Genomic DNA, 24564 nt, shown 5'->3' on the forward strand with positions numbered 1-24564 from the left:
GTCAGCTGATGGAGAACAGCTGGCGCCATGATTAGGTTGAGCGGGGTGTAGTGGTAGTGTAGTAGTGTAGTAGTCCGGAAGCGCTTAGTATTCCGGAGACGATTCTCTCCGTTGTGGGTGCGGAGGTAAGGCAGGTGTGCTGATCATGACAATAATAAAGCTATTGTAACTAATTTATCCCCTCTGTACAACTGATGCATGACACCCTAAACCTTAAAGAGTATATGCTACAACAGCAGAAGGCCATCCCAGTCAGCCAACAACAGGAATGTGAAGCTCACCAAAATTTTATACTGTAGTAAATCTGGCCTTTTTTCAGCCTTTACCTGTTCAGTTTTGTTGAGCCTATGCCACTATATATCTATGTTAACTGGGTGTAACAGAGTAAATTCTAATAAATATGTAATATATATACAGTATATGTAATATCAGTGTTATGCCCACCTGCAGAGAGAGAGCTGTTTTTGGAGGCACTTTAGCCACTAATCCCTGCTCTTTCCGTTTTTTAAACTTCCTGAAGTATTCCTGGATGAGGAATGTGGCATAGAACTTCCCAACTGTTACCTCATCATCTGGAAACAGAAAAAAACATGGACATGGATATAAATATTGATAAGCATGATTCCATTCTCATTGTTGGGATTGTAGTTTTAATCTGTTTAAAGACCAAAAAGTAGCACAGAATGCAACATAATTGAGGGAAAAATCACTTTTACAAAAAAAAAGGGAAAAACAGCATTTAAAATATATACTGGTATACATACACACATACACCAGTATCTGTGTCAGATGGACACAGGGGGATACTACCCATAGAGGGAAGTGCGGTATGTGGCACAAGGCAGTTAGGCTTTCTTCTTAACACTTTCTGCTTCCAGGCTGATACTTCATTAAGAAAGAAACAATAAGCAAGCTCATTATCTACCTCCTGCTGGTGGCACAACCTGGTCCAGTAACTTCATGCTGGTCCTTTTCCAGATTTTTTTTACTATCGCCCTCAGTTCTTCATTTGCCTGCTCCAGATTACCTAATACCACACATAAAATGTTATTGTTCCTTGAATGTATATCATGAATGCTGTCTCAGTGCTACAGGATAGCTTAACCAAAGTTCTAAGAATGGTATCATATTAGCATATTATTTTATACCTTCAGTTTTAATGCGAAGGGCTGTGCGCACCAGGGCAAACAGAGTAGCATTAAACATTACTGTGCCATCACTGTTCAGAGGCATGTTCATGGACACTAGGCGCTGAAAAACAAATCAATCATATATACATATGTTGTGATTTTTTTTTATAAAAATGTATACATATGTGTACAGCATAGGAATATAAATGTAAATATGTAATTTATATAAAGCTTGTATATAATTGGCAAGCTTTATTGATGTACAGTGACAAATTATGTAAGATCATTTTCACCTTTAATGTGATGCAGCAACCAACAAAATTCAACTAAAAAGGTTTAAGGAAAAAAAACAAAAAAAAAACCTTGAAGTAATTTAGTTGCATATGTGTTGCCACCCTTTTATAATGGGGCTTGGGACTTTGCTCAGAATTAGACAGTCAGATTCATTTTACATTTTAGAAATTACTTGTTCTTACAGTAGCTTTGGACCAAGACTGTATGTCACTATTAGTTCTACTTGACCTTTGTGCTGCATTTGACACTATACTGTAGACCACAACATTCTTCTAGATCACTTACAAAATTACACAGGTATTCATGGACAGGCTTTAAGTTGGTTTAGATCCTACCTGTCTGATTGATACCATTTTGTAGAATTAAATGTTGAATCCTCCAGTTTATTGCCAGTAAATTTTGGGGTCCCTCAAGATCAGTTCTAGGACCTCTACTCTTCTCGATATACATGCTTCCATTAGGGAACATCATTAGAAGAAATGGAATTAGTTCCCACTGTTATGCTGATGATACACAGTTATAAATCTCAATCAAGTCTCATCACTCAGTGCGTTAGATAGACAAAAGATTGGATGAGTTGTAATTTTCTGTTATTAAACTCAGATAAGACAGAAATACTACTTATCGTTCCAAAAACTCGTACACAGAAACTCTCACAATTCAACTTCCATTTAGAGGGATGTACTGTTACTAGTAGCTCGACAGTGAAAGACCTGGTGTTTATTAGACAGAAACTTGTCTTTTGAAAATCACATCGCCCATACTACCAAAACAGCCTTCTTCCACCTTAGAAAATTGCCAAGCTGAGAAACATCCTGTCTGTCTCTGATTCTGAGAAGCTAGTTCATGCATTCATGACCTCTAGACTGGACTATTGTAATGCATTACTAGGTGGTTGTCCTGCATCTTTAATAAATAGGTTACAGTTAGTCCAAAATGCAGCTGCCAGAGTTCTCACTAGGACAAGAAAGTATGACCATATAACCCCAATGTTATCATCTCTACACTGGCTACCTGTTAAGTTTAGAATTGATTACAAACTGCTGCTACTTACGTACAAGGCTCTTAATGGTTTAGCTCCCATGTATCTAACTAGACTTCTAACATGTTACAATCCTTCACGCTCTCTGAGATCACAAAACTCAGGACTTCTGGTAATTCCCAGAATATCTGTCTACTAAAGGTGGTAGAGCATTTTCTTATTTAGCTCCCAAACTTTGGAATAGTCTTCCTGATAGTGTTCGGGGCTCAGACACACTTTCTCAGTTTAAATGTAGATTAAAAACTCATCTCTTTAGTCAGACGTACACATAATACATCTCATAATATTGTGCACTATTATATCAGACTTGCAAATATTATAAACAGCAGCTATGTTAATTCCTCTACACTGCTTCTCTCCTTCTACCCATGAAGAGGGATCCAGAAATTGTACCAGCACCGATCGTCTTCCGTGCGATGAAGATTTTGGACCTCCACTGAGATGAGGCCGACTGTGAAAATCCTGAGGCATCAAGATATCTACCAGCTCCAGTTATACTAAAGAGGAGATGTGAACTCCATGTGATCTTAAGCATCAATACAATCAGACAATACAATCAGACTGTATATTTATAATCACACCTTCAAGTGTCACCCAGATGAGGATGAGGTTCCCCTTTGAGTCTGGTTCCTCTCAAGGTTTCTTCCTTTACCATCTAAGGGAGTTTTTCCTCCACACAGTCACCTGAGTCACCTCAGACTTGTTCATTGGGGATAAATACAAACACATTTCAAGATATCTCATTAATCTTGAATTTTGTATTCTAGTCTTTATAATATTCTTTAAAATAACTTTTTGATTTATTTTTATGTTCTGTAAAGCTGCTTTGAGACAATGTCAATTATAAAAAGCGCTATATAAACTTGAATTGAATTAAACTTGAATTCAAAATCTTGAACATAGGAATTTTCAAAGGCTGCATGATGTTCCTGATGTTATCTTGTTTTTAACCCCATCACTGAAACAATGGCCTGAAACAGCTTAAAAAGCATGTGCATGCTTGGAATATTTTTCCACCCAAACCAAACAAAGAACTCCATATCATCACTTATACATAAAACCTGTAGGCCTATTTTAGACAGCTAAAAATGATTAAAACAAATTGCAGCATGATGAAGAGACAAGCACAATTCCAGACCAAGGAATGGCTTTTGAAGATCATTGTGTTAAAATAGTGCAGTAAGAGTGCATATCTAATCCTATCAAAAACCCAAAGAAGTGCTTTAGAAATCTGATAGCTAAAACCAAGGGACCTTTTTTCCTAAAACCTCTGAAAGTGGATTTGCAGAGAATGTGCACATAGCAGCGTGCAATGTGCTCATGTTGGGAAAATAGCTTAATAGGTCAATAGGCCTACTGCCAAAGCATTCTCTTCTATAAAAACCCCTCTAAAAACACCTTAACCTAAACCAACAGCAATAAATTTAATTATGTGCAGATAAAGGGGGCACAGTGGCCTCCGCCTTGTGTGTGTGGAGTTTGCATGTTCTCCCCGTGCCTTGGGGGTTTCCTCCCCCGGTCCAAAAACATGCATGGTAGGTTGATTCACATCTCTGGATAATTGTCGGTAGTGTGTGAGTGTGTGTGTGCCCTGCGATGGGTTGGCACTCCGTCCAGGGTGTATCCTGCCTCGATGCCCGATGACGCCTGAGATAGGCACAGGCTCCCCGTGACCCGAGAAGTTCAGATAAGCGGTAGAAAATGAATGAATGTTCAGATAAGGTTTGCCTTTTGTATATTTCAGCCTTAATGCCTTCCAGCTTAATGAAGACCTAAGCACAAATCCAATTCAACAACCAATGGTTTCTGAATATCAGTTCTTTAGAACGGTGCAGTCAGAGTTGATATGAATCCTATCAAAAATCTGTGGAATGATTTGAGGAGTACGGAGGAATATGAGGTGCTGTATTATAACCAAAAGGTGCTTATGCAACCAGGCTATTAGTTTTTCTTGTTTGTTGCTATATCACATTAGAGATGGAATCTCACATATCTTTGTCATCCTGTCATTATAGACAAATTATAGATGTTTTATATTCACCCCGATAAATGTTTGTTAATTTACCTTGCAGGCCACTCTGTGTGGACAGAGTTTGCCAAACCCCAGGGGTGGCTGAATCCTTCTAAGCAATGTCACCACATCCAGGTGCTTAATTCTTCCCCTGTTTTAAAACAGAATAAGCTTTGATCTATGGCTCCCAATATTAAGACCAAAAGAACTCAAATTTCCCTATTATACATTTTATCTCTGAAAACATTTTGTTTGATACTAAACTATGTTGTGACACACATCACTAATTATAAATGAAATGCAATGAATGTAATGAATATGTATGTGAACATATTTATTTGTATTACATATATTTTGGATCCTATTACCTGGCAAATGCTACCAAGGTAAGATTTATATGTTAAGTTACATGTTAAGATGTATCTGATAAAGTAAATCCATTTTAAATCAATCAAAACAGTTTCTTCTGTAAATTTGCAAGCATGCTATGCATGTCATCTCTGTGGAGTCTTCATCATTAAGCATCCAAGCACAACTAAGTTTTACCGTACAATTCAGAGTAAACAAATGAACAGTGACTAACTTTGCCTCAGGGTCATACTCCGCCCAGATCCTCTTGAACTCATCAAGATGATGTGGTCCAAGTATAGACCAATCCCGTGTCAGGTAATCAAAGTTGTCCATTATGACAGCAACAAACAGATTGATAATCTGTGGATCGAGAAGCAAACAGTGTGCAGCATCAGGTGTGGGGTTATAGCATTTATTATAATATAGCAAGTCTGACAACCCTGAAAGTAAACACAGAGAATATCACATTTCAATGTATATTTCAATTTCCATAGAAATACATCATGCATGCCTCTAGATATATATCTTAACATCCATCCATCCATCCATCCATCCATCCATCCATCCACTCATCCATCCAGGTGTACCACCTATCCTACAGAGGGAAGCAGGAAACCTGGAACTTAATCCCAGGCACAAAGCAAGAGACATCACATCATATCTAGCAACTTCCAAAAGTTTGGAAAAAATGCTTTTTCCTAACCACACAGTGTCTTGAAACCAGACAAAAATACATGTTTCATTGCATGTGATGAATGAAACCTATGACTAAAGGATTTTCAACAAGCATTACTGGACAGTTATGAGCAGGAGGCACTCACCAGAAAGGCACAGAGCATGTAGAAACTGACAAAATAAATGATAGCAAAATGACTGCCACACTCCTCACTGGTAGGGGCCTCTTCAGATCCTTTTTCACATGGGCGGTTAGGAGAGCAGGCCAGCATTATCTCTTGCCAGGCTTCACCTGTTGCACATCTGAACATAGGCATACAACAATACACACCTGGTTACACAATGTAAAATCTTCTAGTCAATTAAAAAAAAAAAAGAACAAACGAGAAGACAGGATTCACCTGAACAGCAGCAGCACAGCTTGTGGGAACGTCTGAAAATTGTTGTTTCGGTTGATCTGTGTATTGTCTTTCAGTGCTATCTTACCAAACATCTGTGGAGATAACAATAAATCTACTTATACTTATAATAATTAGTAATAATACACCATAAAACCTGATAATTTATCCTCTATCCTTTATCTATCCTTCAAAGTTTGCTGTGATATATACATTTCTGCATTTATAAACAGCAAAACATAATCAAGTATAATCAAGATAGCTTTTTTGTATGGCAGGAATCATCATCAGGGCACAAGCAGAAGTATCATTGATAGTGTGGACATTTTCCTGTCTGACTTCCTGAGGGTGACCTGGCAGGACTGTTTTGTATGACTTTGTTTGCCTTTGTCATGTGCTTTTGTTGATGATTTGATTTCCTAAAAAGTGCCTAGCCCCAACTCATCTTTTGTTCTGTTTCGTGCCTTTTTGCCCTCACCTGTTTCCTCCTGATTAGTTACCCTTACTATACATGTTGTCTTTTGCTTTTCTATGAAAAATTAGGAACTTGGAAGTCAGATTATACTTTAGTCATATTGGTCAAATGGTAAAACAGGGCTTGGTGGCACACAATAGCATGCATAAAACAGCAAGTATAAATATACAGACTAAGCAGGTACCAAGTAAGAATATTTAGTATAACATGGCAGTGGAGAAAGAGACAAACGATGTAAATAAAGAATATTATAATAAAGTGCCATGCTCTAAGGGGACTCATGACAGAGATTTCCACTTCAAGGTTAGGTTTCACTAGCATCAATTTAGCTATTCCTTCCCAATTTTGACCATTTGTCCAACAGCTACCAGGGATGTTGAGGTTGGCTTTAAGCAATGTCTACAGTGGAGCCATAAGGCAGAGTGGCCTTCTCAGTTGAGATAGAAAAGAGCTGGAGCACAGATGTCCAGAGGTGCTGATATATTTTTTATTTTATTTTTTAATTTTTTAAATTTTATTTATTTATTTTTTTTACCAGGAAGTCTCATTGAGATCAAAAATCACTTTTACAAGAAAGACCTGGCCAAGGTAGCAGCCATACATACACAACATATTAAATGCTACATACAAGGTAGCAGCCATATATAAACACAACATAGTAAAAACATACATACATACAATCATACAAAAATCATTCAAATACAAGGACCTCTCAAGAAAACTACATGTCTCCTTTACCACATTTGTATGATGGTCTTAAATGTATTTATTGATATACACATTTCTAGTTTAAGATCTTTTTGCAAGTTATTCCATGCCCATGGTGCATAGTATGAAAATGAAGTTTTCCCCAAATCTGTCCAAACCCTGGGTACATGAAAAAGCAACCACCTGGAGGAGCGTAGCTGATAACAAAAGTATCAATCCCCTTTCAATGGATTTACCAGCATCCTTACCTAAATTATTTATAAAAATAGAGAACAGAATAGGTTCCAAAATTGACCCCTGAGGGACCGCTTTAGATATCCCAAGAAACTCAGATTTGTGGCCCTCTGCATAGACACACTGAGTTTGATCTACAAAATAGTTTCAAAACCATTTAACAGCATTAGGACTGAAACCCAAATCTCTAAGTTTGTTCAGCAATAATTCATGATCTACGGAATCAAACGCCTTGCATAGATCAACAAATAAATCAGCGCAATGTTGTTTTCGATCCAAGGCACAAATAAGATAATTTATTACCACCATAGCAGCAGTAATAGTGGCCAGTCCTAAAACCATATTGAAATTTGTTTAAACTATTATCAAATAAGAACTGTTTGATAAATAAATTTGTAAATTTGTAAATTGTAAATTTACCTGGGATTCAAAGATCTTAGCCAGGATTGAGATTTTGTAAATCGGACGGTAATTGTTTAGCTCTGAGGGGTCCCCCGCAATAACATCTACCACCACCTTTAGGAGATAAGGATCCAGATTGTCAGGACTTGCAGATTTTTTTGTGGTCAATGCCTTTCAGAGCTTCACTAACTTGTGCAACTGAAATAGTTTTAACTCAAACCAGATTTCTATCAGTTGCAGTGGTGACAGAACATGGGACAGGTTCATTTACATTTGAACTGTGAAATGCAGACCTAACACAGATAAACTGTTTAACTGACTGATCATAGCAGCTTTATCATTTATTTCATCTGAGCCTGGAGCAACATGTGTACCTACATGTGTACATAGATTGAATTACTTTCCAAAATTTGGAGGGGTTATTTAGATTCTGTGTAACTGTCTTCAGATAAAACTCTGATTTGGAATTCCTTATCATCAAGGTATCATCTTAGGGTTCTAAATGTAGTCCAATCAGATGAGAAGTTTGAAAATCTAGCTTGGGCCCACGATTTATTTCTTAAATGAATTAGCTCTGAGAGACTGTCTGAGAACCAGGGATGTTTCCTACCATTGATCCTAAACTTTTTTATGGGAACATGTTTATTTGAGATAGACAGAAAAATTGAGTGAAAATATTCCCATGCCAATTCAACATATGAAAAAAAAAATGCCAGTAGGCAGAGACAATTCCATGATGCAGAGAGATCATTACATGACACATAGCTTGTGGCCAGAGCAAATAATATGACAGAGCCTAAAGACAACATTTATGGAGGAGCCAGGGAATGGGGACAGGATCAGGACACAGATGTGGACTAACAACTATGGTGAACCTGGGGACATAGCGACATGCTAGAAAACCAGAAAACTGAGCATCATCATCAGCAATGATGGGATGTAAAGCAACAAGCTTGGGGCAGCCAGGCAATGGAACACCAACCTAGGTGAAGCAAGTGACTGGGATTTTCTTAATTTCAAATGAATAGTTCTTTGCTAGTAGGTACTGTGACAGCAGAGCATGCACTGATGCCCTTAAAAAATTAGATATTCTAAATCTGAGGCAGAAAAAGCATTCCGAAAACATAACAGCCAATCAGAGCAGAGCAGAAAACACAGGCACTTCTCCCACAAAGGTTCCTTGCCTAGTGGCAGGGTCACCACCCTTAGTTGGGTAAGCAAGCAGATGCCCAAGTATATCATATTAATTTGCTCAAACGTTGGAGAGAACCAGCTCCTTTGGTATCTGCACTTGCTATTTCTCCCATAGATACCGTGGAGCAAACCTTGGTCCCATGAGTGGCTGATCTTCATCCCAGAAGCAGGAGTTGACAGGGTGGTAGACCAGACCAGACCTGACATCTTCTTGTACCCTAGTTTGGACTATATGGGGTGCCTGTGACATTACATGTAGGCTGAAGTATATTATTCTATGAGCCTACCACCACCTATCTGGACGATGTAATTGTCCATTAGTCCACCTGGTACAACCACCTTCATTATCTATGTGAGTGCTGACTTCATTATCTGAGTGAGTGTACACGGTGCTGTTTGTGTTCATTGTCTTTTGTGTATTGTCTTGTATTTTTTGGTTGCACTGTCTTTTGTCCTGTGCTGTCTTGTTTTCTTGTCCTGCACTGTGTACACCAGGTTGCACAGATGCACTTTATGTATCTAGGACTACTTACTAAGTCCTTAGCTCTTTATTTGTTTTATGTAGCACCATGGTCCTGGAGGAACATTGTCTCATTTCACTGTGTACTGCAACAGCTACTGTATATATGGTTGTGATGAAAATAAAAGCTTCTTGACTTGACTTGTAAACTGGGATTGAACCATAATGTGGGCACATCTGTCCCAAGCTGGAGTAAACTACAGGTAACTCTGCTCCTAGTGTTGAGTCCCAGTAGTTCAGACTGCACCAGGACCTTTCAAGTCTGGGTAACAGACCTGATTTCCCTCCTGGTTGGTACTCTTTGTCCCTGTCAATAGGAATATCCTCGCTCAGGCTCAGGGTGTGATTCTTCACACCCTGAGATTGTTGTGGGGCCATATTGAATGCTAGAGCCCCCTCCACTAGGAGATTGTATACCCTGAAATGGCGGTGCTTCTGTCTCTGGTGCAATCAGTGTCATCAAGACCCAGTCTACTGCTCTATTGGTACAGATCTGAAGATCCTGCAGAAGTGCCTCTCTAATAGCCTAACACCTTCTACATTGAAAGTGCATGTGGCAGCTATCCCTGCAAGTCATATGCCGGTCATTGGGGCTTCCTTGAGGAGGCACCCCTTGGATGGGGGACTTGAAAGCCCTGTTCTGCACCCCTCCTTCAGTTTACTCCTGAAATGGTCATGGCAATTTTACATCCTAGGGCATGATACCTAAAGTGCCCATGACAGAAGAGGCTGCACCTGCATGGACTGAGCTCTCAGATCCCAGCTTTAGTAATAATAACTTTAAGCATTTTCTGTGGGAGTTTATCAATATTAAACTTTTGTTGGAGAAATGGTTGCCTGTTTTCTTTACAACAATGCATCAGTTCACTGATGTTTGAGAGCAATTATTTATGCAGAGCTCTCTTAAGATTCTACCACAGCATCTCAATGGAATTGGCCATTCCAACACCCTATTTATTTTTTTTCTTATTTACCCATTCAGACATGGCATTCAAGTAATTTTTTGTGCAGTTACATGATCTAATTAAGGCCCAGATTAAGCTGCTGAACAGATGGTCTCATTTTTCTCAGGTCCAATGCTGCAAAATAAGACTAAATCATCACACTACCACCTCTATGCTTCACAGTTGGTAAAAAGTGATTTATTTAAATATCTTCCTAAGCATGATATCTTGGTCTCATCAGTTCCAGAATATGCATACATCACATTGTAATTTCCTCTGGACACTTAGAGGAGGTGGGAGAAAGGAGGATGGTAAAAACTATCATCATTGCTGGAGAACAACTCTCACCCCCTGTATGAAACTGTTTCCTAAGTGTCTGAAGGAGCGATACAGACGCTCTTTTCTCCCTGCTACTATTAGACTTTAAACAACATGCGCAATAACAGAAATATTTGAAAAACATGCAATATTACCTGTGTGCAATATGTATGTTACTGTAACTACTTACTCTCTTTTTTTCTTCTTTGTATTTATACATTGTGTTGTGTTTATACTGTATATTATATTATGTCTCTATTCTTTTATATATCTGCATTTCTTTCTCTTTGCTGCTGTAACACAGAAATTTCCCCATTGTGGGACGAATAAAGGTATATCTTATCTTAAATATATATCATATTTTATATATAACTGTGAAGAACAAAGTTATTTTTAGCAGCCAAGTTTGCATGCACAACATAAGCACACACATTCATTTGTATAGTTTATATCAGACACCCATATTCACATTTATATGTGAGTAGTTTTAGACAAAGATATCATATGTGAGATGGTATGTTACATTTATTTCCACTGATTAGTTTTTTTGTCTAATAATTTATAATCATAGTGTATATACAAATTTGTATCTATAAGTTCTGTTTATAGATGTATGAACAGATTTTCTCCAAAAAAAAAAAATCTTATGTAGACTAGTAACAATATACCCATTTAATTTCCATATTAATGTCTATATTATTTCATGTAGTTATCTGACATTCTATGCACTCAGTACAAACACAAAATATGAAATGAAGACACATACAACTCTTGACTATATGGAAAAATTATTGAATTATTGAATAAAGACTTGCCTGCATTCCAATAACAGCATAGATGAAGAAAAGCATTACTATGAGCAATGCTACATAAGGAAGTGCCTGAATAGATAATAGAAAGAGAAAGAAATTATTTATATGTGTGTATACCCAGTATACACATGTACATGTCCATTGTTTTTATAATGAATTTAAATGAATTTCACAAAATATGCCACTTCTCACTTGGAAGGATTTGATAAAGGTCCACAACAGTGTCCGAATCCCCTCTCCACGTGAAAGCAACTTCACCAGTCTCATAACTCGAAAAAGTCGAAAGAAGGTAATGGAAATCCTGGCATTATCTTCTGTGTTCTGAAGCCCCTTTCAGCATTTCACAGACAGACAAAAAAGCACAAACGCATACACACAGGAACCACCCATTCCCAACATACACATAAAGACACAAAAAACAAAAATATATTTTTTAATAAAGTATCTAATTATATGCATTTTTCTCTGTTGCAGCCTACAGTGAACTGAACACAGGGAGGCATATGTTACAATATCTGGTAGGTTTGTAAAATTCATATAACGTTGCAGATGTGTAGACTGGTCAAATTAGTCATCTTTCAGCATATCCACGATTATTGAGTAAAGAATGATGTTATATATACATCATATTCCCTCATGAATATATGAAACTATGTGTATACAGACACATGTAGCCATACATATTTGAAAAAATGAAACTCAACAGATAATGCAGTTTTATGGTAAATATAATTTTTATAAGTTGATTTTTGACTTATGTATCATTGTGCCCTGGTAAAGAGAAGGCTGGCACAATCCCAGTTCATGTGATGACAGTTTACCATGACAGATGGTGATGCCAACATACTGGGTGGGAATGAAAGGGGGCCACAACAACACAACAGATATAAGACACATTTTGGTTGATACATATCTGCCCAGTAATCTAAGACATGTTTTGTGAGTTTCCATTTCTGTGGAGGTGCCTGAGTACGACATGCTGGAGCCTGGATGGCTAAAGTGACAGGATGAACATGTTTACTGAACGGGACAGACTGTGAGGTGAGCTTTGATTACTGGCAGTTCTTACCATTGGTCTTACCACAGAGGAAGGAGTAGAGGAAGAAGGGTCAGCTGGCTTTAAAGAAAGGAAGACAGATTAGAGCTATTGCATTGCTGACCTCATTTCACACAGTGGACACAAAGTTGTTGTATTCTAGGTGTCTCTGTGTGAGGTAGAGTTAGAGAGTGATTGTATTTGCAGTGTCCTGTAAGGACACAGGTTGGTCCTTGAGAATGCACAATCCCAAAGTTCACACTGTTCAAGTCTGCCACTTATCAGCAATACAAAAAGAGAAGAATGTAACAGTTTGGGGATGTCAGCTATTGCAAGCAAAGGATAAGAAATCAGATAAATAGTCTTTTCTCCCAAATAAATCATCTTTGTCGAAGCAAGACTTTGTAGAATCAAGTTCAAACTTCTATACAGTAATACCTCAAAGCAATTTTCCCCAATTAAATTAATTGAAATCCCATTAATCCGTTCCAGCTTGCAAAATTCCACTCCAGTTGTTTTGTTTATGTGTTTTGAAAATAAAAATTGTACAGTACCTGTATTTATAAATGGCAAATATTGTATAAAAACATACAGTAATAAAAGAGAATGTTAAAAAAATAAACTGGCTTTACTATATGGAAGATGCGCACGGAGGTTGAGGGAGGAGTAAACAAGCAGAGGAGTTAGGAGGAATTACACTATCACTTTCGTTCACTTACTCACTACTGTACACTCTTAATGCTACTTTACACTTAAATGGAACTTAACTAAACTTCACTAAAATTAACAAACTTAACTGAAATTCTCTTAACTGAATTTAATTGCTAGAATTTCTGTTTTCTTTACATTAATTTTGCTTAATTTTCTTTATCGCTTTTCTCTTCACTTGTTTTTGCCTTTTTTGTCACTCTTTCCTCACTAACATCTGCCAGTCGTTTTAATAAAAACCTGTCCGGTCGACATATTGGAATCGGTGTAGTTGCACTTCAAATTTTTTAGCGGATCCAACGCTCAAAACGGATCCGAACATTACGGATCCGCAGATGGTTGGCATCTCACGCAGCGCTTTTGCAACTCTCCATAGGAAATGAATGACTTCCGTTTTATCGGCTGTTGTTTGTCGTGTGCAGTGGAAAGGTGGCTTTAACTGAGTGAGACGCAGGAAGCTGAGGCGGGGGAAACAGAGCACACGTGGTTGTTGGGATCTTTGTTTTGGTGGCGGCGGCTCAGATGCTCATATCTCAAAAATCTGCTCGTATCTCACACCAAAAATTTGGTAAATTCACAGTTCGTATCTCAAAAAATTTGTTTCAAAGCACTCGTATCTCGAGGTATCACTGTACATTCTTCCATTCCTCTCAGCAGATTAGATCAAATGGGAAGCATCCTTCATTCTTTGTACAATTCTGACTAATGTGCTCATCCCTGCTACAGAAAAAAGTACATCCAAAGCCTAATACTATGAGCTCTTTAAATGTTTATTTGAATTTAACATTACTTTTTGAATTTTAAATTTAACTTGAACTTAATATATTCAACACTAAAGAAAAGCCAAAAATGACCAAAAGCAATTAACCTCAGTTAAATAGAAAAAAGAGAACAAATAAAGACAGAAATATGCTGTATACAAACCAACTTGCTGTAATATAAAATGCTTCTAAGTACTAGGACTAATTTATACCATACATCAAAAATAAATAAATAAATAAAAATGCAGCATTGGTTGGGCTGTGGGGGGTTGAGGTTTGGGTTACAGAACAAATAAAATGTGTGGAAGGAAAGAGAGAGAAAGATGTTGGTGTACTTACATTTATTTCACTCAGGATAACATCTATAATGCTGCCAATTACGATGAGGAAGTCAAAAACATTCCAAGGATCACTAAAATAGCCCTACATAGGATAAAGGATAAATTAGACATTATGCCTGGGATAAATTATATAGTAAAAAAGAAAAACATAAATTATCAACTGTCAATACTATGAACAACTGTAATGCTGTAATTTTAAAATAAATAAAATTGTAAAATGGATTATAATGAGGGTGACAGATATAACACCTATACAGATATACAGTATATACTGATATAATGCATCAATAAACAAATTTGGGGAAAAAACTAGCACCCAAACATGACATTACCTGCCAGAGGGAGCCCTCAACAGAATATTGAACTGTGCTCAGGACAATGTTTAATTCCATTTTTTTTTTTTTTTTAGCAATTTAAGCCATGCTCATGCTAAGCTAGGTATAATGTATTGTCAGTTCTGTTATAGTCATTATTGTCAGTTCTGTTGCCAAGCTGTTCTATTGTTTCAAGTATTTACCTTCGGTTTATGACCAAGTATTCTGTTCTAACATTTTATACCCTTTGAATTTTGTGTTTTTGAATCTGTTTGCCACGCTGTTTGCTTTTCTACATTTACATCTACTTCACTTTTTCAGGCAGGTGTTATTTAAGTAATTTCTTGATTGTGAACAGGCGTGGCAGTAATCAGGCCTGGGTGTGGCTAGAGAAATTGATCTCAGGTGTGATAAACCAAAGTTATGTTTTAACGGGGGCGTGGGGGGGTGTGCAATAAATTTTAAATCAGGATGGGGGAAATTGCTTTTTTCATATAACTGTACATATGGTTGAAATGACAATAAAAGATTCTTGAATTGACTTGACTTTTTGTCCAACTGCTGCAGCTACGGCAAGGCACCTGTACAGCAACCGACTACACCATTCAGTTCTGGATCAGAACTTATCAGAACTTATTCAAGCTGAGATGAAGAATGAATCAGCTGCCGTATCAGTTTATTAACAGCAATCCACCTCGATAACCTGATACATAACCAGCTGTTCCCTATGACCCCACGGTCTTTCTCCACCATGGGTGAAGCATCCCGTTCTGCACTACAGTGGGTGCCAGAACTCATGCAGCTGGAGAAAACCAGAGTCTCTACTGAGGAACGGCAGCAGCATTTCCTTCAGTAATCATGCTACTACTGCAGACAGCCTTTGCTGCACCTAAAGAAACCGGAAAACCGAATCAACAAGGTGAGTTAAATTTCCTGTCTTCACAGTCTTGTTTTACCAGTTCGAACCAGGTTTGCTATGTCTAACCTCTTATAGACTCTGGCTCTTCAGACAACCAATTTTGTTATCTCCTAGTGCAGGATCTTAACATACCCACCACACCCTGTGCATCTGCCCTCAGAACTGTACACGACTGTAAACAGCCAACCCATTGGAGATGGTTAAATCATCCAGTAGACCATTCCTCTGAAACTCCAATTGGGACTTTTCCATATGGAAGCTATTGTTCTGTTTGTGATCTCCAGACAAGTATGTCAAATACCCTGGTGAGTACCAAGATCTTAAAGAGGTACAGTAAAAAAAAAGGCTGCTCAACTGCCTCCTCACCACCCATCAGACTGCATGATTGACCTTCTGCTTAATGCTTCCCCTCCCAAGAGCAGGATCCCTTCCTTGTCCATCCCCGAGACAGAAAAATTGGAGGACTATATTGTCTACATAGATGACATCCTTATCTACTCAGAAAACAGTAAACAGCACATCTCTCATGTTCACAAAGTTCTACTGTCTCCTGAAACACTGACTTTATGTCCAGTCAGTGAAGTATAAATTTCATCGCACCATGACCACTTTCCTGTGGTACATCATTAGCCCTTGGGGGGTTGAGATGCACCAGACCAAGGTAAAAAGCCATGGATTCCCTTAACATGGCTTTAAGGTACACCACATGCTACACACAACAAGGCCTTAGTTGATTGTTCAAGCCTGTCACCAAGGCCAGGTTGTAGGTGGTGGTGTGCCTACTTTCCCTGCAGGCACAGCTTGCAGCACAGAAACTCCAAGTAAAGAGAAAAAGTGTACTACCTGGTCATAAAAAAAGTTGATCCTGCACCCAGCAAGATGCATGCTGAAGGACCGCCATCACTGAGGATTCTGCTCCTTGGCCTTCCAAGATTTTGGGCAACCCTTCACCAGAAGTGGAAGCTGACAGCTCCACATGACCCCAAGGGACTGATTTACCTTGTGCTGTTCATCACCAGGCTTCTGATGGAAAGGCGGTGTGGATACAGTGATAGTGTCACACAGTAAGGCCATCCAGTTGTCCATTTAGACACATGTTCCAAGACAGATGATACATCTCCATGACCTTCCTCTGACCTTTCCTGCCTGTACCTGGTAATGAGGGCCTACACCCCTGAAACTAGCACCAGTGACTCCAGTCTTCCCTTTCCTCACTTTGACTCCTGTGACCTCCTCTTTGCTCCAACAGGTGAATTGAATTGACCAACCAATGGCAGTATTGAGTCCAGAGCCTACCTGCTGGTGCTGTGGAAAAGCTGCCAATTGCCAGGACCAGTGCCTGCTGATGGAAATTGGGACCCAACCAGGGCCATCGCCACAGAAGGATGGCCCCCTCTCTGCTTCATGGAGATTGATCAGCTTACTTTTCTCTGGAGCAGTTGAGGGACAAGAATCTCCCACATGCCTTTGACCAAGTTATAGTAATAGATAGTCAACCCCTACAGCCTAGCATTTCTCTTTCGCACCCCTATTTAGCTATTATTATGGATATGTTATGGGGGACTCCAGTTCCACTCAGAGGAGGGGGTACCTGGTCCTGCTCATTATCCATTCGAGTAGCGGATAGAAAAGCAGACAGGTGTCCAGAGCAGAAAGAGAAAGCGTGCGGCTGTATAGGGAGTAATGATGGTATAGGTCTATAAATCAGTGCAAATATAAATAAGGAGTAAGTGCCGGGGGAAGCTTCTGAATATGTATGTATATATATTTATGACCAAAAATAATAAGGGTACAGTAGGTGAAATGCTTGTGATAAAGAGGAGTGCCCGAACTGTGGTTCAATCTGCGGAGGCTAAGCTCTTCGAATCATGTGCCCAAAGCTCTACCATTACTGCTATGTGCTCTGATACAAGTAACATGCTGAAACTCAATTGAAATCTTTTTTCCTAACTATTATGGAAATATATATTACCTCTATTTTTACAAGCTCAAACTCACAAACATACTAATTTTAATAAGACTCTTTATTCATGATAAGGTCAATCACAAAGATGCACATATTTAGGACAAGTTGCTCGAACCCCTATTGTTCACATTACGAGCTAACCCTACCCCGACACACCTCCATAGGAGTTTCCCCATTCAAGTCATGTTATTGGCATACTATGCTTATCAAAGGAGAATTTGCTGCAGGCACAGGAATGTCAGTCCCAGCTATAAGTGAAGTGAAGTGAAGTGACATACGGCTAAGTACGGTGACCCATACTCAGAATTCGCTCTCTGCATTTAACCCATCCAAAGTAGTGCACACACACAGCAGTGAACACACACACAGCAGTGAACACACACACACCGTGAACACACACCCGGAGCAGTATAATGGGGATATCCACTATAAGGTTAATCAAATGGATAGAGGCAAGTCACAGCAAATGTATGAACAGAATCTCCTTCATGCCTGTAGGGAACAGGTGTCCTTGTGTTTTAATTAGTAATTCCTGTGAGGGAGTAGCCAGAGCTCTCACTGGCTCAACACACAGAGGTTAAGAATATAAGCAGGATTATTTCTGACATGTTTTCAGCTCTCCCTGGTCACACTAACCTCATAGAGCACCATGATAACCCACCCTAAGGGGTCATAGTGCACAGCTGACCCTATCGCTTACCTGAAAACTAAAACTCAAGTCCATGATTGATATGGGTGTAATAGAAGAGTTTCACAGTGATTGGACTAGCCTGGTGGTCTTGGTGCTCGGCTAGTGGTAAGAGGCACCTGTGTACAACTATACTGTACTAATAGCTGTGCTCTAAACAACAAACAAAAGTGGAGAAGATAGTCAGAGAGAGAGGCTTATAGTGTGTGTGTGTGTGTGTGTGTGTGTGTGTGTGTGTGTGTGTGTGTGTGTGTGTGTGTGTGTGTGAGAGAGAGAGAGAGAGAGAGAGAGAGAGAGAGAGAGAGAGAGAGAGAGAGAGACTGAAAAAAGGTTACAAAAACCTTAAAAAAAAAAACATGTTTGTTATCTCTGCCACTCTCACTGACCCTCTCACCATCATTGTTAATTTCTACAGTTTTAAATCTCCTAAGACTAATGAAGCTTAGGACTACACTTTTTAAATGCATAGCTGTGAGTAGCAAGCAGATCATACCCTGGGTTTGAAGGCAATAAGTTTGAGGATCATCTCCACAGTGAACAGACCAGTGAAAAGCATGTTGAGGATGTTCATGGCTTTGTTGAAGGATGGTGACTGACCATGGTGCTGCAGAGAGACACAATGTATACTCTAAATTATGTAGTATGGTAATCTTTAAACAAAAAAGTACTTTTCACAATTGAAGTCACTAAGCAAGTAATTGTTACCATCTAGCAATCAACAACGAGTTATAGATTGACGAGTTATACTGACCTGCATTGCTAAGCAGATGGTGTTAAGTAGGATTAGGGTGAACATCAGATATTCAAAGTAGGTGGAGTTGACCACATACCACACCTTATACTGGTATGGATTCTTTGGAATGTACCTGCGTAGAGGCCGTGCCTTTAGAGCATACTCCACACACTGCCGCTGGACCATGAGCAACAAACAAACATATTCACACACAGTCAGGGATAGACAGGCAGGCAGACAAACATACAAAAAACATATGCATTAGAAAGTAGAAAAAAAGTTTTTTTATGTGTCTGAGATTAGCTGGTCATTATCTTTTTACTGTGACCCCATGCAGATTGTCTCTAAATGTTTTATGCTACATCATGTCCCTTCTCTGTCCTGATTTTGTCTTTTGTCAAGTTGAGATAAAATATAACCATATATACCAATATAAATATAACCACCACTGCCTAAGGTAATGCTAATTCTGGTGTTATTAATCTATACTTTCAAAAATAAATCTTCAAAAAAGGCTTATAATTTGTTGCCCTCAGTGCAGTATAATGCATATTGTGAAAATACAGAAAGTTGTAAAGTGCCAGACACTGGTAAAAGCATTCTCTGGCAACAACTGCTAGTATGTGGATAGTTCTTTGACATGCAGGGCCAAGAGGCATACAAATCTGCTTGAAACATGACTTAAACACTTGAGGCAGCAGGCTATCTCTAAGCTCTATTGTGTGCCATCCCCTTTGTTATTCAAAGCAAAACAGCAACATGTAGACAGATTCATACATTGCAAGCTATGTTCCTAAAGATGCAGTACAGGCACTAGTAAAAATAAATAAATAAATCAGCCAATAGTAACAGTATATATGTAGAATTATGTCTGCTACCCATCAGACCAGACCATTGTTAAAGTTATTATGGCACAGCTTTCAAACTTCTTGCCCCTTTCAAACTTTTTTCTGAGAACCTGAACCCCGTCACACCTTTCCCAGTCTCAACAGCAAAAGAGTAATATCCTTATTAAATGATGGCTCTATGATGTAAAACTCTTTATATGGCACCACAAATGATGAATCTTCATCTGCTTGGACTGTACCGATGGATGACAGATTTTGCAAAATATAGCTCAAATTGAATGCTAATATACATATGTACAGTATGCTTATCCTCTACTGTATTCATCATTGAGGAGATCTACCCATCGTTGAGAAATCCCTGGTGAGAGCATCTACTGTACAGTAGCTCTTAATTGTGAGTATTTGTGACACTGCCACATGACTGATGTCTTTTCTCTTTTTTTTTTTTTTGTTTTTTTTTTTTTTTGGCTTTTGTTGCTCAAAATCTAATTTAATAATTTAATGTATCAAAACGTCAAACCTTTTATTGTGTGACATTATCATTATATGTGTTGCCAATATCATGTAAAAGCTATATATTATACTGGTAGACAAAAAATGTTTTATTTCATGAACTGGGAAAAAGCTGCATGGTCCCTTCAGAATCCATAATTAGCCTTATGTTTTCTGAACTTACTAATGCCCACTATGTAAGTCTCCAAATAAAACAAAATAAAATAGAATAACTCAGCTATTCCTGTACATGCCAGCTGAATGCTGGTTGGGTGATGGGGCAATGTTTTTCACCAAGCAGGTTATCACTATAAATTCAAATAGATTACAAAATGTTTACAGAATTTAGCATCAACTGCATGAATGATGGGACCAAATTTGTCTTGTATTAACTGTTCAGGCTGCTGGTGGTATAATCATGAGGATTTGTAGACCATTTTTATTTGATTTAATTAAGTCATGACCTCTGAATCTGATCTTTGTTTGTATTCAGCTTTTCTTGCGCTTACATACAGCTACAAAATTGAGAGCTGATGTGTTATTTCTTACCACACTTGTTAATACCAATACCTGGTTTTTGTCTAGCTCACAGTTCTTGTACTCCTGCTCTCCTTGCTCCTGGAACGTAACGATGACAAAACCGACAAAGATGTTCATCATGAAGAAGGCGATGATGATGATATAGATGATAAAGAAGACAGAGATGACCACACGGTAGTTGTAGATGGGGCCAGCATCTTCAGCATGGGAGTCTATGGCTTTGTATAGGAGGCTGAAGTTCAAAAGGAAATAATGTTATATTGCAGCTTTAATATACTATAAAAAATTTTATGTGTAAATTTTCAATATGTGTTTGACATACGCAGGCCATCCTTCAAAAGTGGACACTGCAAACAAGGCCATCATGCCTTGAAGGACATCATCAAAGTTGAAGTCACTGTTATCCCAGGTACGATGAGCTCTTTCTGGCTTTCCAACATTGCCATCTTTATACAGAATGTATGTCCCTCTGTATACAGAGAGGGAGAGATAATTATATTACAACAATATAGGATTCTACCAAGACTATAGTCAACTTTTTAGGATATGTAACATATTGTAATAACCAGTGTTGGGCAGTAACGCGTTTCTGTAATACCGTTACTTTTGACAGTAACTAATACTGTAACGCGTTACTTTTTAAATAAAGTAACTCCGTTACCGTTACCATATGGTGCATTTGCGCATTACTTTTTTAAATTAATTTATTTTGGCTGAAGTGTAGCCTACAGCCTAACCTATTTACAGCAGCGACACATTGTAGGATTGGTGGATGGATGCCAATCACTGTAAACACGAAGACGCAGCACTGTGGGTGTGTTTGCGTTTATTCAAGTATGTGTGGCAGTAATGGTGAGTCAAGGCGAGAGCAAGACGAGTTTCTCTAAGTGGAAATATGCTCATTATTTCACTTTAGTTGAGCATAGAGACAAAAACCTTTTAGTCAAATGTAAGATGTCTCTTTCTAGTTCGAAGTTCCCGTATACTGCGATAAACAGCAACTCCAATCTGTCGAAGCACCTCCAGAAACAGTTTTTATGATGCAGAAGCCACTTTAGTTTTTGATTCTGAATATATTATTCAGCTTTTTTGTTATTTATTTCAGAAATCCTTGTGATATGTTCAGTTTATGCTGGTCTGACTTAAATAAAATAATGTTTAAAAATTACTTTGTGTTTAAATAAGTTTAGCAGACATCCCAACCTGCAAAAAGTATTTTCTGGGAGGTATTCCGAAACACATGGGCTATAGCCCGCCCACACTGACAATTGATAGGTTGACTTACCGAAACAGGCGATTGTAACTAATTTGCGGGCATCAGGGAGCCGCTACCAATATGCGGGAGACTCCCGGAACATCAGAGATACTTGTGATGTCTGGTTTTGTGTTTGTATAGACCATAATGCATAAAAGGGCATTAATGGGAACATTAAAGAATGTTCTTTTTGAATGAAGTAACTTGTAACTGTAACTAGTTACTATTTCTTAGTAAATAGTGCTATTTCTTAGTAAATAGCACAACACTGGTAATAACATAGTAAATATATTTATTTTGTAAAGTTATTTGGAAAGTTATTTTTTTTACCTAAAATGACTGTCTTATTTATTTTTTAAACAGGTTCTGAATCTGAATTTTAAGTGTTTAGTGTTAAAGAAATAAAAATAAGGAATAAAGTAGATAAAGCAGAGGAATCTCCTCATTATTCAGTCTGTGTTTGCCTTCAAGGTGCCGAAGTGCTTCTTTGAATGCAACAGAGAAAAAAATCCATTGTTTGTATGGCTGAGGTCTTTCGCTATCTTCCTAGCCTTGGTCCAGCACCGCCTGCTGTAGATAGACTCTGGGTCAGGGAGATCAGTGTATATGGAAAGCTCAGCTGTTCGCACCACACTCTGGAGTGCACTTCTGTCCTGTCTGGTGCTGTTCTTATCAGGATGATCTCATTAATACAGATGTAAGGGTTACACGAAAGAACACGGCCCTTGTGCTAATGGACCAGGTGTTGGATGTATAATTCTCCAGCTTACTCACTGTTGTGTACTGTATCTGTCAGGTAATTAGTTTTCCATTGACAGGTGTAGGTGGGTACAGAGAGCTGGGTGAAACGGAGGAGGGCTTTAGTCAAAAAGACACCATCTGGACCTTTTCCTTTCCTGATCTTCTGTGTCTGGAAGACCCGAGATCTAAGTGTAGGTTAAGGTGCAGTGTGTGCGTGTGTGTGTGTGTGTGTGTGTGTGTGTGTGGGGGGGGTGTTTCCAGTAGGTGTTAATGGTTGCTCTGTGCCAATAATAATGAATGACAGGCCTTTAAAGAGGTGGCCGGAGGCAAATTGGATTCTTTAACCTTTCTCTATGGTATCCAGAGTCCATTGGAAGACATTTAGAAGATGTTTCCACACTCCCTGAAACAGTGTTCTGGCATTGGCAATCCCTCAGAGAGGTAGACTGAAAATGCCATTTTTTTCTCCTGATACCCGTCATTGATGGTACTGACACTGAACCGGCCCTGGGGAGATATTGGAGTGTTCATCCTCATAAGGTTCAGCCACAGTTTCCTCTCCAAGGAAATAAGGGAGGTTGGTAGCCTGGTAGGGCTAAAACACACTGATAGGGAGGGAGTCGTGTAGCAGGTTTCTGAATTCTGGACATATTCTACTAAGGGTAAAACCTTGCTCCAGCATTGTGAAATTAATTACTCTCTGCACTCATGATAAGGGGGTGGATGTGAGAGGGAATCGGCTTTGATGTTCTTTGAGCCATAACAATACGAGAGGGTAAACTAGCATCTTGAGAAAATCTTCAGCATACACCCAGTCTGTTGTGAATTCAGTAAATTTCTTTATATATTACATTTTTGTGAACTGTGGAGATAATGAATGGAAGTTTTCTATTCTCTAACCATTGATGCTACTCCTCAAATGTCAAGTTTGTTGCCATCGATGATGATAAATGAATCCAAGGATAATTGGCTTATGTTAGTTTACATTTACGTTGTGTTTACTGAGGGCTTGTGTGTTCTATTTAGAGTGTGCCATCTGTGTGTGATTAAGTTTCCTCCTCTGCTTAACCTTAAATTTAAATTTCTGATTTTATTTATAGATTTTGTTCATATTAGAACTAAATAAATAAATAAATAAATAGTGAAGTCAAAAATAGTCTCCAGTTTCATGTATTGTTATTATCCTTGTCACTACAAAACTACGGATATAAATTAATGGTGAAGCATTAAAGGGCTAACAGTTGTCAATCATGTTAGATGCTTATCCAGAACTTTGTTTTGTTTTTTATATGCTTGTATATTTGTAAGTTGAAAAGCCCCATTGATTTTAGATTGTTACCTGCATTCTATCGCAGTCTGTTTAGAAGAGTCTGTGCAAGAGTAGAACTTGCCCTGAAAGTCACAAAACAGAAAGTTAATTGTGTTTATGCAAAGCAAAGTGTTGCATGAGATGCAACATCTATTACTAAATATAAATATAGTATGCATTCTAAATATTTAACAAAATGTTTCATGTTTATTCTCACCTTAAAGAGTTGCACTCCAATGCAAGCAAACATAAACTGCAGCAGAGTAGTGACAATAACAATGTTCCCGATGGTGCGGATTGCTACAAATACACACTGGACTACATGCTGTGAATATACAGGCATACAGAAACATAATTTAATATAATGAAGAGAATGAGTTTGTTTTTGTTGATGTTTAGAGTGTC

At 38.4% G+C, this 24564-nt stretch overlaps 2 protein-coding genes and 1 pseudogene across 5 annotated transcripts in view; 1 reads left to right on the forward strand and 2 right to left on the reverse strand.

Moving 5' to 3' along the window:
• LOC113663787 (NACHT, LRR and PYD domains-containing protein 12-like) overlaps positions 1-24564 on the reverse strand; it is a 631994-nt gene that overhangs the window by 149996 nt on the left and 457434 nt on the right. The gene's annotated exons all lie outside the window — the stretch shown is intronic.
• The window catches only part of LOC113663806, a 589387-nt pseudogene that overhangs the window by 54666 nt on the left and 510157 nt on the right, over positions 1-24564 (forward strand).
• The window catches only part of cacna1c (calcium channel, voltage-dependent, L type, alpha 1C subunit), a 134056-nt gene that overhangs the window by 29745 nt on the left and 79747 nt on the right, over positions 1-24564 (reverse strand). For 2 of the 3 annotated variants that reach the window (XM_027179155.2, XM_027179156.2), the window contains exons 24-40: positions 24377-24484; positions 24190-24242; positions 21177-21323; positions 20885-21086; positions 18993-19151; positions 18735-18845; positions 14353-14436; positions 12578-12625; positions 11701-11838; positions 11512-11577; positions 5905-5996; positions 5650-5806; positions 5061-5188; positions 4532-4628; positions 1149-1251; positions 926-1027; positions 445-572 (exon numbers count right to left, since the gene is read on the reverse strand). In XM_027179155.2, coding sequence (XP_027034956.2) covers positions 445-572; positions 926-1027; positions 1149-1251; positions 4532-4628; positions 5061-5188; positions 5650-5806; positions 5905-5996; positions 11512-11577; positions 11701-11838; positions 12578-12625; positions 14353-14436; positions 18735-18845; positions 18993-19151; positions 20885-21086; positions 21177-21323; positions 24190-24242; positions 24377-24484 — 1923 coding nt within the window. The remainder of the gene's footprint in view (positions 1-444; positions 573-925; positions 1028-1148; positions 1252-4531; positions 4629-5060; positions 5189-5649; positions 5807-5904; positions 5997-11511; positions 11578-11700; positions 11839-12577; positions 12626-14352; positions 14437-18734; positions 18846-18992; positions 19152-20884; positions 21087-21176; positions 21324-24189; positions 24243-24376; positions 24485-24564) is intronic. The other variant, XM_027179159.2, reaches the window with a different exon arrangement.

This window comes from Tachysurus fulvidraco, chromosome 19, assembly GCF_022655615.1.
Source record: "Tachysurus fulvidraco isolate hzauxx_2018 chromosome 19, HZAU_PFXX_2.0, whole genome shotgun sequence".
NCBI classification, from domain to species: Eukaryota; Metazoa; Chordata; class Actinopteri; order Siluriformes; family Bagridae; genus Tachysurus; species Tachysurus fulvidraco.